Genomic DNA, 18,027 nt, shown 5'->3' on the forward strand with positions numbered 1-18,027 from the left:
TGTTTTCTCTACAAGCGAACTATTGATTCCTGCACTCAAAGCTGATACTCCTGCTTTTGGGTTGCGTCTGCTAAGCGTATAAAGCATGTTTTTATTGCGAGCTGACAGTGTTTTTGGGCGCCCAATTCAAGGTTTATCATTGACACTACCAGTCAATAAGTAATTTTTTATTGTTGTGCAAACACTGAATTCAGAAATATTCAAGTGTTTGCTGATTTGTTGATTGCTCATTTTCATTTTATGCATGTCAATATTCTTGCCATTTGATTTTTGATGAGACAGCTCTTTTACCCATGAAAATATGATCTTTTGACAAAGTTTTATCAGTTGAAAATGGCTGAAGGTTGAATCAAATTATAGACGCAGTTTTTTTGCAAAATAAGATAAGAATAAAGATGCAAATACAATATACTAAAAATAGCAACCATTTGAGTGATGAAAATGTGAAAAACTGCAAGAAAAAATCAATCAATTAACAAGAGTTACGATTTTTCCAATCAAAGTGCGTTTAAACTTTATTTCAAAAAATTGAAAGGACTTAATTGCTTCGTTAATTTTCTCATCACCCTCCACCTTCTTTATGGTATCCTTATAATTTTTTTTTTTTTTTATCTCTAAATCAATAAATTAATCCATTAGTATAAATAAACATAAAAAATGCGGACTACATCTCATCAATTTATTGGGTTATCATTTCTTAAAAGAATTATACACATTCAAAAAACAAGTGCATTTAAACTTTCTGTACAAGGTGTATATATATATGTTAAAAAACCATACAGAAATTTATTTATCATTTTAACATTGTATCTTTGCACATGAGAACAGGGATTGGTTTCTTAAAGGTGTCTTCAAATTTAATTTCCTTAAAATCAATGGTCTAAATTTCTACATTACATGAAAATATGCTTTTTCAGGTTGTGGGTGAAGAATATTTCTTTCACAAAGAATTCTTGACATCTCTCACTGAAGGACTCTTTACTAAAATAAACGTTTTGTCCCCTGTTGATATTCTCTTGGTTATTACATCTTACAGAGAGTGTTTACAGTATATGTTATTGCGCAACATCATGAATCCAAAAGTGATGGATTACCTTTTAAAAGATCAGGTATTTAATTTTTGAATTTTTGATTTTTGAAAAATTTTAGACAAATGAGTTTTAAAAAAAACAGTTTGAAATAAATTGTTTATTAAAAAGTTTATTGCAAATCCTGGGTAAATTGAATTAGAAAGAGTTAGTTTTTTTAAGCTTACAGTATCATGTTTAAAATATTTGGCGCATTTAATTCATGTTTATATTGAAACATTTGATGCCTTTCATTGATGTTTGTATAAAAACACTTAGGGCCTTTATTTAATGTTTAAATTAAAAATTTTGGCACTTTAGATATAGTAAAATCATTTTTTTTAAATAGAGAAAACCATTTTAATTGAGAAAACCGCTGAGAGGTATTACTATTTACATATGTTATGATTTTTTTTTTTTTTTGAAAACATTTGAATTATTAGTTATGTCCTGAATGTGAAATGTTTACTTGTAAGTAAATAAAAAAGTAACACTCTTAAAAAATCATATTTACACATGAAATGTTTGATTGTCATACAGCTTTAGTTCATAGTGGTTTTTTGGTTTTAAGTTAGGAACTAAAAAGTTTGGTCTAAAAGATTTTCTCAAAATAATTTTTTACAAACTCACTTTTTGACTTTACTATAGCAGTTAATAACTTTTGAATCAGATTTCATGGTTTTCCTAGTAGTACCATGAAATCTTTAGGTTATGCTTATGTCTTTTTAGAGATATTCTTAGTAGTTGCACCAGGCTTTATAAAGTTCCTTAACTCTAAAAGTTTAGGAACTTCCAAAAATTTCTCTATAGGAATTTTTCTGCACTGGCTTTAAATTATCAGTTTTTTAATTTTTTAAATTAATCAATTATCAATTACCAAGAATTTTCAGTATTTTATTTTAACATTTTTGATAAGAAAAAGGATGTCACTTGTGATGTAATGATAGTAAATTCAATGAATTTTTTTTATTTTTGTCATTAAATAAGTTACAACAAAATAATTGAAAAACTGGTGTATTCATTTTTAGTTGCTTTCTATGTTGAGGCACTTCTTCAATGAAAAGATATTTGCTTCATCTGCTCATGTGTTTTTTATGCAATTAAATTGCCTCACTTCTCTTGTTAAAAACAAATCATCTTCTGATGTTACTGTAAAGCAATTACTTATTGATATCTGGTTAGTAATTTCAGATGCTGTTATCCCACAAAGCAAACATTTTCATTCAGAGGGCAATCATTTCTTTGAAATGCTAGTGCTATTTGTACAATGTATGAGCAAAGAGAGAAATATAATAACTAACAAAGAGAGTATTGATGTTACTCATTCAGAAGATCATCAGACTGATCATTTGATCAACTTGGTTTGCAACATTTATAACTTCTTTGACTCAAGCACAGAAGATTATAAGTATTTCATAAAGATTTTATGTCTCACTTTTGATATAAAGTTGCTCAAATTTATACTTAATACCACAATTCCAAAGTTTCAATATGTGGATAATTTGGATGTTTGTTGCAAGTTTCATACATTTGTATTGCTTCCATTAAGTCATGACAAGTTTGAAGATATCGCTAAACTTTCTGTATCCATCCATCAGGTTCTACGCCAATCCGAAATAATGCAGTATTTAGATTTTATCTTTAAGGTAAATTTTAACTTTTTTTTTTTTTTATATTTTATATAGTTGTATATATATATATATATATATATATATATATATATATATATATATATATATATATATATATATATATATATATATATATATATATATATATATATATATATATATATATATATATAATCTGGCATGACTACAAAGCATATTTTATAAAGCTTTGTAAAAAATATTTTTTTAAATTAGATTAGTATAGAATCATCTAAAATATTTTTTCTGTTGCATCTTTGTTGATAAATCACAATAGGAAAGTTAGACATTTTGCAGGTAAATGATATTGCAGCAAATTACATTTTGAAGTTTTCTGAGTTTTAAAGTATTTTCTACTATTGTCTACAATTAAATTTATAAAACATTAGTTTCAGAATGAATGTTTTATGCTCAAAGAAATTACGAATTTGTTAATATATCTAAAACCTAATACACATAATAAAAATGCTTGAAAATATGTCAGCAAAAGAATTGCTTACATATTCCTTGATTTTTTCCCTGCTAATCTAGACAAATGATGTTCAGATGTTTCAAGCCAAGTTTTTTGGATTTTTTACAGTCTGTTTGAACAACTTTTCAGTGTGGTAGAGAATTTTTTTACATTTTTTCAATCTATAAAGAGTGCAATCTGGTCCAAAAAATATTATAAATATTACGTGTCTTTCAAGGATCAACTCATTCTTTGTCATTTTGGTTTTCCCTTGGTCAGTCCATATGTGTGTTGACTACAAATGAAAAGATATTATTTGCTAATTAGACAATTCTGCAAATAGAAGTGGTGTTAAATGTATCTATAAAGTAAAAAAGGTTTCTGATAATATATGAAATATTACTTGGTATACAACTTATGCAAGCGTTTTTGGTGTCGATCTGTACATCAAGATTAAATCTGTGTAAAAAGTGTAAAAATAACAGTCTTCTTTTTTCAAAGCAAAAAGAGAAGAGCTTTTCTTGATTTTTGAAAAAGTTGGAAAAAAACTTCTTTGAAAATGATGATAATTTCATTTTTTGTGAAAAATATATTAAAATATTATTACTTATCTGGAATACAATATTATTTTTTCTATACACCATCCCTTAGATTAATTTTCTGAATTTTAAACTATTTTCTACTTCCAGTCAATACTTACCCACTTTGGCTTTGATAGTCTTTTCCATAAGGGACAATAAGTCTGTTATAAGATTCAATTTTCTCTACTTTTTTAAAATATAATTGTTACCAGAGTATATTTTGATTTATCAATTAGATTTAATTTTATAGGAAAAATTACCTCAAGAATATTCATTACATCTATGGCAGCAGGTAAAGAAAGTATTTAATATAGTATAATTCCCCACTCTTTAAGATAATAGTAATTATGTTTTTATTGCTTTTTTAAGATTTTAGATTGTTCCAATCATTCTGTTTTAAGTTGGTCAAAGAGTAAATTTGCACAAAAAAACTTTATGGATTTGTTAATGTACAACAATATTTTGAAACACATGGACATATTTTCGAAGTATTTATTGTTACTAATGGGTGAGAATTCTTTTATTGAAGTATACTTTTTTTTTTTTTTTTTTTTTTTCTATTTTTATTCAATTAAACATAACTTCAAATAAAGAAACTTTTTTTTAAGGTGAAGACCTTAACCACTATGTTGAACAATTAATGTTAAAATTGAAGGAATTTTTTCATGAGAGTTATCCTGAACTGCTACCATCTTTTCTTTCTATCTGTAAATCAAGCTGTGTAAGTTTAGTTAAAATTTTTAGCTGTAAATAAACTGATTCTGTATTGAATATATTTTATTATGATTAGTGTTATGAATACAAAATGATGTATTGATTATAGTTAGTGAAAAATTAAACTATAAAGTATTGATTATATAACTAAATTATTTTAAATGATAAATATCATTTTTAGGATGTTAGTGATGTTTTCATTGATTTATGGTTATTAATAATGCAAAAGAAACATGCAACAGGTAATTGTTTTGTTATTTATCTGTAATTGTAGAGAAGTTTACTGTTTTATGCAAACATAAAATATGATAGGACGAGGACACTAATGTCAACAGTAAGAGATGTGAGATGAGGCAACTAATTTTAACATCTAAAAGTTTTTTTTTTTGTGTCAGGACATTAACAATAATTAAATGTTAGACCTATGAACAACAAATTCTGGTGGTTGTAAAAATATTGCAGGGCTTCTTTCCACAACAAAAATCTGCTTACAATCTGAGCATAATTTTTATTCAACTGATCATTTAGGTATCCTCCAGTTATATTGGATATTGTACTAGTAGCATAACAAATTATTTCTAAGCAAACAAATAGTTTTCAGTATACCATACTTTGATGTCAAACTTACATAAATGTCAAAAACAATTAATGGTTTATTGAGTGTCAAAATGCATTTATGAATACTAATGAATACTAATGCAAAATCTTTTAAAGAGAATGATGTTTTGTCAATGTGTTTCCATCAGATAAAAAATCTTTATGCTTGTTTTTATAGAATATGATTTTCTTGTAAGATATAAAACATTGTTAATATTGCCAAAGTCATGTATACTGCATAAATTCAGTCAAGAAAACAAATTGCAAATTTTTTTTATCAGGAGTTATTGTTTTATACTTTTTCACAAATTTATAACCTAATCCTGAAGGATGACCAACTTTGTTAACTTTTAAACTAATTCCTATCAGTTTCCTATCATTATGCTGCTGCTGTGAAATAGGATTTGAAGTTATTTTTTTAAACAATGCTTTAATTTTTTTTTCTAGATGTAAGACATGATGCTCTTTTATTTGGTTTTCATAAAATAGCAAGTAGTTCATTTCAAGAAGAATTCCGTAATATTTTTTTGAAATGGGTGATAGAAAACTGTTTCGATGATGTAATGTATGTTCATAAATTTTTATAGCTACTTAACGATTTAGTATTTATGCTTACTTGTTTTAGTTGTATTTTTTAACAAAGTTTGTTCTACTTATAGATTTCATGATGATGTTTTAATCATCTTAAGTGACACAAGTTGTAAATCTGTTGATGGATTTTGCTTAAAATTGGCAGAAGATTTATTGGCTGTCAACCACTGGGAAAAATTTGAAGTAATTTTTTAAATTAATTTGTTTAAAAAAAATCTGGTTTCAAATTTATCTTAAATATTACTTCTAATATTTATAGTTAACATTTATACTTATTACTAATACTAATTAGTGTAAAGGTTTCCAGATTTGGTTTTATCTTATTGAACTTTTTTTTTTATTTCTAATTTAGGATCGAAGAAGAAGAAATGCAGTTTTATTTTATTCAAAATTTTTAGAGATGATTTGTCTGAAATTTCCATTAAACCAGGATAACATTGTAGATACTGCTATTAAATGTATGTCAGAAGAAAATGTAAGTATCAAAGGTTAGAATTAGTTTGATGAACTGTTGTAAAATACACAGTAATTTAATTTAATAAATTTAGAATAATATCTTGTTTTATTTTTGATTTTTAGTATGTCTTGGAAAGTTTCATTTTTACCTATGAGAATAATCAAAAGGAACTTCTTGAAAAGCTTATAAGGTGAAAGCTTCTTTTTTATGAGTTTAAGTTGTATGAATATTATGTCATAAATTCTGAATTCCTAAGTGTCTTTATTTTCATTTCTTTAGCACAAGATCTGCAAAAGAGTTGAAATATTTTTTAAATATTTTTCAAAAGCGCAAAAAACTGGTTGAACCTATTGACAAGTGCCTAATGTTAATAACACCATCTGTAGAGAATTTTGCTGACAAACTCTGCGTTGTTATTGATTTTTTGGATATCTCAGAAATAAGTAGGCTTGCTGTCCAATATATTTCTGAGCTGCTCTCTGGTGCTGATGTGAAAGGTGACTTATTTTTTATTTTAATAATTATTTGTTATTAATTTCAGATAACAGTTAACATTAGTAATTTGCTGGGTAACACATCAACTCAAATATTTCTTGTTTTTTTGACATCAGAAAACTCTTCTGGTTTACTATTACAAAATATTATTAACATAAGAACTTTTATTAACATTTTTAAGGCTGTGTTGAAAGTAATCATTACAGACAATAATTAACTTAGATTATTTAAAATGAAAATGCTTATATTAATTTAAAACAAACAAAAGATCAAAACAGCAAAACATAAACATAAAATTCCCAAAACTTGCAAAGCAATCATAATAACAAAATCAGTACTAAAAGTTGTAAAAAAATACATGTATAATCAAAAGTTGTTATTCCAAGCTTGTTAAAGTTGTTCCTCCAAGCTTGAGTGATTTTTTTTTTTTTAGTTTTTAACAATTTGTTAAAAGTTGTATGGTGCATCTTATCAAGATGGTGCTTGGTTGATAATAGCAATAAAGAAGACTACAAAAATTATGCCACAGATTTGCTTAATTATATACTTGTCTGGTGTTCTGATAACAATCATTTACTACTATTATCAACTGCACTTAATGACACTGTTGATGTCTCATTAGATAAAAATCTTATGGTACTGCTATGTCATCTGTTACAGACAGCTAGTATTTGTATACGAGGAGAGCATTGGGACTTTTATCTATGCTCATTAGTTGCATGGCTACAGGCATATTAAATAATTGATAAATATATTAAATAATTTTTAACAAATATTTATCATCTTTATTTATTGTTTTAAATGTTTATTTGTAGTATCACATGTGTTATTTTTATTTTTATTAGACTTGCGAAGAAACATTCATTTTACCAATATTATCTAAATGCTCAGTTGAGTTCATGGTATCTTGCTATGAAATGTTTAGAGTTGTGGCTGCAGTATTTGATAAGTACACAAGTAAGTTACTGAACATAAATAAAAATATTTTGTTAAAGTAGGAACCAAAAGCACAATTCTTTTTATTGAGTTAAAAAATTAGCCAAAAAAATCACTAGTAAAGTAAAAATATTTTATGACTATCTTTAAGCACCAGTGTCTGTGTCAACCTTTTATAATTTGAACAAATAAATCTGTATAACTTTATCTGAATTTTTTGTCCAAGAATTTGTGCATAAATATACAAATTTTTATCAAATATTTTTTGTATGATTTCTGATAAAAAATTTATTAGCTGAAATTGTTGTTATTCGAACATGTTTGGAGATATCTGAAAAGATAAAAATATTTTTCAATAATTAAATTTCATAAATTATATTAATTTAAAATGATGAAATGATTTTTTAGTTAAGTTTAGTTCTTTTTTTTTTTTTTTTTCTATAAAAATCTTTTGTTAATCTGATAATTTTGAAGTAAAATTTGTCTAGATATCTAAAAGTTGTGTTAAACATTTTTTTTTAAAAAAAAAACTAACAGGTGTTGCAAAAAGAATGGTACATTTTTGCTTTTTATGTGTCTCATCCACTTTTAGTGACCTTAGTCTAAGAATCTTTTAAAAAAATTTGTCTTTTCTTTTTCTACAACAAAAGTCACTTTCAAAAAATGCAATTAGTTTCAGTTATTGTTAGACATGAAATAATTTGTTAAATACAAAACTTTTTAACACTTTTTCTAATGTGATTGCACGCTTTAATTTATCAATTTTTTTCAATCATACTTTATCCTAGTTTATTTGACAATCAAATTTGTCACAAACAAATTCCAGTCCAAAGGGTTTGCAGAGTTTGGTGGGAATTCGGTTGTATTTTGTTGATTACAGCTGTATAACCAGCTGTCTGTAACAGATGACATAGCAGTACCAAAAGATTTTTATCTAATGAGACAATAATAGTCTATACCATTTTTGGGAAAGGTGATGGGTGTTAGCTACTGTACTGTCTTGTTGAAGGGTTCAATTGTCACCAAAACTTGGTTGCCATATTTTCAATATACTGACTTAAAATTTTTGATTGTTAACTTGGCTGTTCATTTGTTCAAGGAATCAATGGTGTTATCCCTTCTGAACACACACTTAACCATACTATAACTTTTTGTGGAAATTTTTTTATTTTACAACAACTTTATTTTAGCTTTACATCAACTTTTCAATTGGTTTCTCCATGATTTATAGCCCAAATTCTCTTGCTTTGTGCATTGTACAGGCATTGTAATTATGAACATCTCATCAAAAAACAAGTAGTAGTAATGTTTCTGAAAATTTCCAAAGTTATTCAAATTTTGATAAGGTTCCATCATATAACTACTTGGAGAACTATGAAGGTGAAGAGTTTAATAATTCATTTAACTACAATAACTATAATAATACATAACATTTTCAAATTGATGCAAACATCGAGGCAGCATTTTCTAGTTCTCTACACCAAATCAGAAACTTAACACTGGATGCAGATTTCAACGAAGAACAAGTCCACAATGTGCTCGTATCACAGTCCCAAAATGATCAAAGTAATAATGTTTCTTCTTTTTGGAAATTGTTTTGCACTTAATTCTTTTGGCGTTTTGACCATTTGTAAGTAGTGGCTCTGTGCTTTTCTTGTATGCCGGACGTCACGCTGTACAGTCACGATCAAAAGTTTGGAACATTGTATAAAAAAACACAATTTTCATTAAATTATTCATTTATTTTATCAAAATATATTAGTAACAATTGACAAAAATAATAACTTTGAACTATTAGTAAAGGTTTTATGAATTTAATTTTTGGTATGGTGTCCTTAAGCTTTCAAACAATTAGTTAGGCAGGTAGCCATAGAATGAATGAGTTTTCTCAAATATTCAGGAGTCATAAGTTTAGTCCATACCTGCTTATTTTTTCTTGAAGATCATCTGAAGATGAGGGTCGCAGTTTCTGGACTTCGTTTTTGAGATAGTTCCAGCAGTTTTCAATGGGATTGAGGTCCGGTGAATTACCAGGCCAGGGGCCAATGATATCAACCCCATTCTCACGTAACCAACTGCTTACAAGCTTGGCCCTGTGATGGGGTGCTCCATCATGCTGAAACTTGTTAATATTCGTGATGTTCATAAATAATTTAAGTTTTTCTTAAAGTATATCAAGATAAACATGGCTATTTATTGTGGTGTTAGGAGGCATAAACCATAAACCGCCACTTTGATTTGCTGTAATGGCACCCCATATCATGATTTTAGAAGCAATAGAAGTCAGTGTCAATCCTTGTTCACGTAGAATAGCAATCTGAGCACGTTTTTCTGTTGTTAATTAATTAGTTCTTCCCATAATTATTATTTTAATTTTTTGCTAAAATAACAACAAACTATGACTAAAACAAATTTTTATGTTTATAACATAAAATATGCATGCATATAATATTAATACTCAAAATATTCAATTAAAAAAAATATATTTAAACACAATTTTCAAATTTTATGAAAATTTTTTAAATGTTCCAAACTTTTGATCGTGACTGTAGATTACCTTTAATTATTTAATGAATTGAATCCTTTGAAGTTGAAATCTCTTCTGCTAATGTTCTTAGGAACACCTTTTTCTTCTGATTGAAATGGGTTTTCACTTTGTGAATTATCATTTTTGTATGTGAAGTCCATGGTTGATTAGGTGATTAGTCAATAGCACATTTATCCTTGATCATTTTTCACTTTTGTCAGACTGTACAAAGAGTAACTGAAACAATTAAATCATTGAAAACCTTTAATATTGTGTCACCTTTTTTGTACCTAGAGAGTTTGTTTTTTTACTTTGCAAGTCTTGACAGAAAAAAAAAAAAGTAAATCTTTTTTTAAAAAAAACTTACAAAAATCTGAGTAAACCTAAGAAATAAAAGTGCATCATTTTTTTTTGCAACACCAGATTAAATATAACACCAGATAATTCAGATAATAGCATTTGTTTCTAAATCTTAATAATAAAAATAAAAATCTTAATTATATTTTATAAGGCAGCATTTATTTATTTTATGTTTATACTGCATGTAACCCTATTATAATCCTAGTGTTTCTAAAAAAAACAAGTTTTCAATGAATAGTGTGATTTATCCTTGAATTAAATTGAAAATTTTTAGGGAATGAAAATTATCCCTAGAAATAATTGTAAATTATCAGAAAAGATATTGGATTGATAATATTTACTTAAATCCAGTCAATATATATGGTGCAACTCTAGAATTATATAATTGTTTATTGTTTAATATATAAAAAACATATTTACATATTTTTTATGCATTAAATAATGGTTTCAAAAATTTTAACTTATTTCTGTAAAGAAGTTAATAATTAACAATTTTTTTTAGAGGCTTCTTATCCTCCATTGATTGGGTTGAGTGTGTCTTTTGATGGGGTTGTGGATGACAGTTTGCTTTCAGAATGGAAAGAATTCTTTCTTCCAGCCTGTTATGCTGCAATTACAAATGTTGCTATGAAAGCTCTTTATAAAGGTATTTTTAAAATTCTTTTAGACCTTTCAATGAGGAGCTACACTTAACCGCAAAATTAACCCACTATTTATATCTTTCAATTTATTTTGATTGTTGTCAATATTATCATATAATTTGACAAACATATTAAGAATAGAACACATGAACACAATTATTTCGATGATAGCAATAAAATCGACTTTGAGGATTGTGAAAAAAACAAACTAAAACCAAAAATATGGTTCATTTAACAGACAAAGTAAAATAATTATTGTTGTTATGCACACTAATACAGCTAAAATTGAAACATTTTTGACTTATTAATAACTAGTGTTACTACCTCTTGATGTTAATACAGTCTGACAGCGCTGTGGCATACTTTCAATTAGAGATCTAATCGTTTCTTGAGGGATATCATCCAATACGCGGATAAGACTTTGTCGCAGCTCTTCTAGGCTGTTAGGTGGTGGATGTTGGCTTCTAACACAGTGTCCCATTATGTCCCAAAGATGCTCTATTGGGTTCATATCTGGACTGCAAGCTGACCACTCCAAAACATCAATAGTTAACATTATTTAAGTATTCAGTAGCAATATGGGTTGTATGTGACCAAGCACTATCCTGCATAAGAAAGAATCCATCTTCAATGTACGGTGCAAAAAGTAACACAAATGTTTTTAAAATGTCTGCTATGTACCGTTGAGAAGTCAGACATCCACCATCAACAATAAAAAGCTGTGCCCAAGCTGTTAAAGATATTTCACCCCATACCACCAATGAGTCACATCCAAAAGCCAGCGTGATTATTTGTCTCTACAAACCTTTGTAGAACCCTACCAACTGTTGTATGAGACATTCCAAAGCTTCTACCAAGTTGGTGATTTGTTAATCCTTCATTGGACAAAGTAACAATTACAACACATTCATCACGACTTAAATTTTGTCTAGAATGCTGCATTGCGAACAGATGTGTTGCTCAAATGACAGTTATCTTTTCTACTGTTAAAACAATTTAAAAGCAATGCATACTTTTCTTTTAGAAGTGAGATTTAATTACAGCAAAACATGCTACTTATGAAAAGCTGCTATAGTTTGGAAATTAAATAAGGGAAACAGAATAAAACCTACAAAAGATGTAATAATAAACATTATTATCATCTTTGTAATTGATAAATCTGGAAAATACATATTTTTTTCAAAATAAGTCAGAATTTATAAGTGGTGTTTTAATTTTGTGGTTAAGTGTATTAAAATGTGATTCTGGTTATCCTTTTCTTTTTTCCAATTTGAGTAAAGCAATTTTTTTCTTATTACTTATAATTGCTACTTAGTTTTAATAGTGTATAACTTTTGCTACTTATACTCTGAGTGCTTTTTACCATAGAATCATTACCAGAGGAACTATCTTATGCTATTTCATCTGCAATGCAGTTTGTATCTAGGGAGTATATTATAGAAAGTTATCTCTTTAAAAATTCTGAAAAGCTCAAAAAAACTGCACTAGATAACTTATTTAAATCATTAAATGAAAGAATTTTTAATGGCCAATTGCATTTTAAACTTCAAAGTTTTCACATTCTTTCAAAGTATGTATTTTCAAACATTTTATGCAAAATTAAAGTTTTTTCATGCATTTAAAATGTTTTATATATAAACGTTCTTTAAATTAGTATTTTATGTAAATAAAATAAATATTTTCTTAAAAAAAACTTATCTGCCTCACTTTTGTTCATAGATTAAGTGACCTAATTGAAGAATATTTATGTAAAAATATTGAGCCTGATTCAAGTGAATGCGAACAATTAAGGTAAATAGTTGTTTAAAATTTCTTTTAGTTTCTAATTTCTTTTTGAGTTCTCTTTTTGCCCTGTACTTTTACCTTTACCTGATGCAAATGTTTTTACAATTTTGTGATCAAGTTTGTGATCAAGTTTGTGATCAAGTTTGTGATCAAGTTTGTGATCAAGTTTGTGATCAAGTTTGTTAATAAAGTAAATACAATAGATTCACCTTCTTTAACAGAGTCTAAGAATTGTTAATTGGTTATCTATTTCTCGTAAACAATCCACAGATTTTGAATAAATAACCAATATAATAATCTTCCACTTGTGTATAGCAGTTTTATTGCTTTTAGATCATTTCCTGATGAGCTTTTTGATAACATTACAAAAAGCCATGACGTTGTTTTAACAATCTTAAGTGAAGCCAAAGTTTCAATTACTAATCCTCTTCGAGGCGTTCTAGATAAGCAGCAGCTTTCCCATTTACTAATATATATAATATCTTGGCAACTTATTATAGAAGTGTTTAAAATGGCTTCTCCAAGCAATCGTTCATTGTTTGCTAATTTCTTCCACAAGTTTGGGATTCTCAACGAATTGATGACTTGTTTATGTTGTGTTATCAAATCAAATTGCAGTTGTAATAAACTTGATGGTCAGTTCAGAGTTAAAAAAAATTATTTAGTTTAAGTTTTATTTTGTGTTTTAATTGTTGAGATTTTTTATTATTACTAAATTACTTTTTATTTTTTTAGAGAAAATTTGTTGCACTTTAAGTTAAACAAAAACATATTTGTAACAAGATGTATCATCATATTATCATCATTTTATCACCATATAATCATCATATAATCATCATATAATCATCATCTTATCATCATATTATCATCACATTATCATTATATTATCATTACTTCTTTGCAACCAGATAAATGTAAGGCTAATTATGGTGAAGTTTTATAAATCTCAAATTTCTGAGTTCAATATCTATTGTAGTTAGCAACTTAGATTTTGAAGATTTGCAGACAATAGCCGTTCAATTGTTCTTCAACGCTATGAGTTGCATGCCAGCACTTATAAGAAGTTGGTTCAGCAAACTCGATCGGAAAGACGCTGCCTACGTTGAAAAGTGAGTTTTAGATTTGAAAAGACGTTCCTCTTTTTGTGTTATTTTTTACGAAGTAGCTTTTTCTTTTCATGTCTCTTTTTTTTTCAGGCTCACTTCGTCATATATATTTTTTTCAGATTCACATCGTCATATATATTTTTCAGATTCACTTCGTCATATATATTTTTTTCAGATTCACTTCGTCATATATATTTTTTTCAGATTCACTTCGTCATATATTACTCCCGACTTGTTGAAAAGAGAGTTTAATAACATTATCCATCATAAGCAAGACTTTTCAAATAATATGAATGTGAAAGCACTTCCGGTAGCTCGTGAAATAGTTGCAAAATACTCAATAGAAGAAATGACAATGGAATTAGTACTTACTCTTCCTATTAATTATCCTCTTAGTCCTGTTACCGTGGAATGTGGTAAAAGGTTTGGTGTGTCAACAGCGGAGTGGAGACAGTGGATGCTGCAACTCACAACTTTTTTATCTTTTCAAGTAAAAATTTCACCTTTTAACAGAAGTTTCTCCTTGCTTATCCAAAATTTGCATTAAAGAAACTCTAGTAGTTCGAGTAAATCAAGTTACTATATATTGTAATTATTTAGAACGGTGCTGTGTCAGATGGCCTACAAATGTGGAAAAACAACGTGAATAAAAGATTTGAGGGTGTCGAGGAATGCATGGTTTGCTTCTCGATTATACATCCTTCAAACTACTCTCTACCAACGACAGCGTGTAAAACATGCAAAAAAAGCTTTCATCCAGTCTGCTTGGTAAAGTTCTTAATAACATTTGTTAGTGTTCTAATGTGTGTTGTTTGAATTTTCTCTTTTTTTTTTTTTTGTTTTGTTTGTTTGAATTTTGAATTTCTTTAGTACAAATGGTTTGGAACAAGTGGTAAATCTACATGTCCACTTTGTCGAGACCAATTCTAAAAATGATATTACATTTCTAGATGGCTTAAATCAAAGAGGGTTTTTTTGGGCATCTTAATGATAGTAAAAATTGCAAATACTTTATTCTGACTCAAACTACAGATTTATATGTGACGATGATTGGTGTTATGCTGTGGTAGATTTTGAGAGAGAAGTTTTTCCTTAAATAAAAAGGAGCAAAATAAAATTTTTCTTTTTATTTAATGTTTCTTTTTAATATTGTATTTGATTAATAAAGTAAAATAAAAAATAAATTTTTTTGTATCTAACAAATTTATTCTGGTCATAAATTCTCTAAATTGGTTATAAACATCGCGTGGAATGAAAGGAAAACTTTCCTCATCAAAAATAAAAAAAAGCCCTCTCTCACACACACACTCTCACTCTCACACACTCTCACTCTCTCTCAAATCAATCCAGTAAATGCCATCCTAAACCAAGCTTTGATATTTAGGGGAAAAAATTTTGACAGGAAATGTTAGGTTGATGATCCGAAGTTTGTTTAATAAAGTTAGTTAAAATTAAAGTTACTTAAATAATTATTTCTTGCAATAATTACTTTATCTTTTTTTTTTTTAACTGAGCGTTCTTTTTTTTTAATTTTATAACGTTGGTTAGGTTATCCATTCCATTTTATAAGACTTGTCAAATTTTTTTTTTCTAAAGTAATTGCTTAATTTGCAATTACCGTAGAAAAAATGGCGGGTAGACCAAGAGTATCACCATTGTTGATAAGGTTTCACTTGTAAGAAATTCATTTTGAGAATTTTGAGAGATTGTCATTATTTTTCCGAGTTCAGTGATGATTTCTCTGTTTTGCAATATGCAACCAAAAACCAATTAGTTGCAAACAACGTAAATTCTTGCAACAAGCCATCCTCAATTCTTCAATCTGCAATAAGTCAATCAATTAACAATTATCAATCCTCAACTAACAAATATTTTTTTATAAATTGATAAATATAATTAATAAATATTTTTTTATTAATTATTAACAATCCTCAATTAACAAATATTTTCGAAGCCAACATGAATGAAGATGGCGTTGTAATGCAGACAGTTTTAGTCAAGCTGTGCGTCATTGTTCATTTTTCAAAAAAAGTAATCTAAACACATTCCTGTTATGTAGTGCTTTTTTCTTTTTTTTTACACATTTACAAATAACTCGGTTCGCCTCTCCAGAAAAAACGTTATACACTTGTGCATCTTTATGCGAGAAATAATTGAGCAACATTTTAAAAAAAATCTGGTTACGTAGTTAGTAATCTAAGCTGCATGCTTTAACTTGAATCTTGATTTATGATTTAACTTGATTTGCAAAATTTTTGTGTTTTTTTATTTCTTTTGTTCCTGGTGATTTTCTATTTTGCTACTTATTGCTAAATTTTTTAAAGTTTATTCAACAGTTAGTTATAAAATAACAGTGAGCTGTAAATTGGGGTAGATCGGTTAATACGAGTCTCTGGATAATTTGAGCATACAAGTTTCTGTTCGCATCCCATGAAGTTTCAGAAGAATTGTGTTTATTGAATCACTTTTATAAAGTAGTAACAGAAAGCTGTCAGTTCTTTTTACAGTTTGAGAGATATTTTACAGTTTGAGAGTATCCAAACAAAATAATTATTTTAAAAATAAAGAAAAAAAAAAGTTTTTGAAGAAAACTTTTATGATTATTATGAGAGCAAATTTAATGAAGATTTCAGTAACAAAAACAAAATTACGTAAACTTTCTTCGCCCAAAATTTAACGAAACATTGAAACTTAACAAATTTTCAACCTTAAATAAGAATCCGAACAAGGTTTTGAAATCAAAATTTTCTCCAACTAATTAATTTTAATGACTTTTTAGCATCGAGTTGGGCCACCATTGGCTTTAATAACTTCTGTGAGTCGATTTTGCATTGGTTCAACTTCTTTGTCGTATCTGAATCAAGTTTGAGTTCAAGCTTCTTGCAGCAAGTTTGAGTTCAAGCTTCTTGCACCAAGATCATTTTTCAGATCTTCAGCTCTTCTTTCTTTTTGCTTACGCTATTTGCTTGAAAAAAATCGGTTTTCCTGCATCATCTTCACAATTTGTTGATCGGGTGTCGTTATGCGCTTTGCTCCTTTGCTCCATTTGGGTATGTGAAAAATCTTGGGTGATTTTTCACATACCCAAATCTTACTCATTATTTGATAATAAAATAACTTGAATTATTACATTAAAATCTTTTTAGTTATCACTCATAAAACATTATCTATGTGCGGATATTTATCTTTCGTCAAGATTTTAGCACGCCTTAAGGAATAGTAAAATTTTTTTTCTGAATAACTCGCCAAAGTTTATTTTTCAAAAAAGCATTTTTGTTCGGATACTTATCTCTCAAACTGTATCTCTCAAACTTGTAAAGGAAGTCATTACTGATTGCCTTTTAATTAAAATATAATTAAAAACTTTGCTTTGTTAAAATATTTGCTTTATACATGAGAGGATTTGTAGAGTGTAATTTTGGTGTTAAAACTATTTAATTTTTCTTATAGGGAAATTTGTAACCAAGAAATTGTTCCCCATGTGTCATATGTTCATTCCCCATGTGTCATATTTTTTAACTTTGTGTTTTAATAAATATGACGAAATTTTAAAAAGGTTTAAAATTAAATAATTTTTTGAAGTAATTGTTACATTTATTAAGGGTTCAAACATAAAAAAAAAAAAAAGAAAAGATACAAAGAAAAGCAACAATAAAATTTATGTGTTTTTAGTTGAATCTGTGATCCCTTAATTTTGAATTAGCTTAAAGAGTCTATAAGTTTAAATCAGCTCACATGAAATAAAGTTGAAATGTAAAAAAATAAATACACTTACTATACTATTCAATTAATTGGAGTAAAGTTATCATGTTCAAATCAATTTTTGAAATACTTATACAAGTAATTAATTAAGCAATTAAAAAATGCAATATTTATTTCCAAATGATTCAAGGTCATACATATATTTTAATTTTTATGAAAAATTTACCTGAAATTGATGAGCAAAAAATTACTCTTTTTATATCCATTAATCCCTAATAAATTTGTTTACACAGTTCTATAAATGGCACATTAACTTGAACTTGTTTTATGACCAAATTCGGCTTCATCAAAAAATTTTGTTTAGTTTT

General features: G+C 27.4%; 1 protein-coding gene across 7 annotated transcripts in view; it reads left to right on the forward strand.

Annotated features, from left to right (window-relative positions):
• Positions 1-15,160, forward strand: part of LOC145202271 (E3 ubiquitin-protein ligase listerin-like) — a 28,341-nt gene extending 13,181 nt beyond the window's left edge. For 2 of the 7 annotated variants that reach the window (XM_090081533.1, XM_090081535.1), the window contains 21 exons: positions 918-1,109; positions 2,096-2,713; positions 3,999-4,040; positions 4,118-4,256; positions 4,357-4,469; positions 4,644-4,704; positions 5,507-5,624; positions 5,719-5,833; positions 6,003-6,125; positions 6,230-6,297; positions 6,387-6,604; positions 7,036-7,331; positions 7,448-7,559; positions 10,928-11,071; positions 12,435-12,636; positions 12,786-12,857; positions 13,185-13,496; positions 13,826-13,960; positions 14,162-14,447; positions 14,558-14,725; positions 14,828-15,160. In XM_090081533.1, the coding sequence (XP_089937659.1) occupies positions 918-1,109; positions 2,096-2,713; positions 3,999-4,040; positions 4,118-4,256; positions 4,357-4,469; positions 4,644-4,704; positions 5,507-5,624; positions 5,719-5,833; positions 6,003-6,125; positions 6,230-6,297; positions 6,387-6,604; positions 7,036-7,331; positions 7,448-7,559; positions 10,928-11,071; positions 12,435-12,636; positions 12,786-12,857; positions 13,185-13,496; positions 13,826-13,960; positions 14,162-14,447; positions 14,558-14,725; positions 14,828-14,887 (3,594 nt within the window). In that variant the 3' untranslated portion in view covers positions 14,888-15,160. Of the gene's footprint in view, positions 1-917; positions 1,110-1,416; positions 1,451-2,095; positions 2,714-3,998; positions 4,041-4,117; positions 4,257-4,356; positions 4,470-4,643; positions 4,705-5,506; positions 5,625-5,718; positions 5,834-6,002; positions 6,126-6,229; positions 6,298-6,386; positions 6,605-7,035; positions 7,332-7,447; positions 7,560-10,927; positions 11,072-12,434; positions 12,637-12,785; positions 12,858-12,969; positions 13,042-13,184; positions 13,497-13,825; positions 13,961-14,161; positions 14,448-14,557; positions 14,726-14,827 lie in introns of those variants that run through there. The other 5 variants (XR_016450646.1, XM_090081538.1, XM_090081536.1 and 2 more) reach the window with 5 other exon arrangements.
• The last annotated feature ends 2,867 nt before the right edge of the window (positions 15,161-18,027 follow it).

This window comes from Hydra viridissima, unplaced genomic scaffold (genome assembly GCF_058129835.1).
Source record: "Hydra viridissima isolate aposymbiotic clone 2 unplaced genomic scaffold, HvirCarnegie_v1 scaffold_3, whole genome shotgun sequence".
In the NCBI taxonomy this organism is placed as follows: domain Eukaryota; kingdom Metazoa; phylum Cnidaria; class Hydrozoa; order Anthoathecata; family Hydridae; genus Hydra; species Hydra viridissima.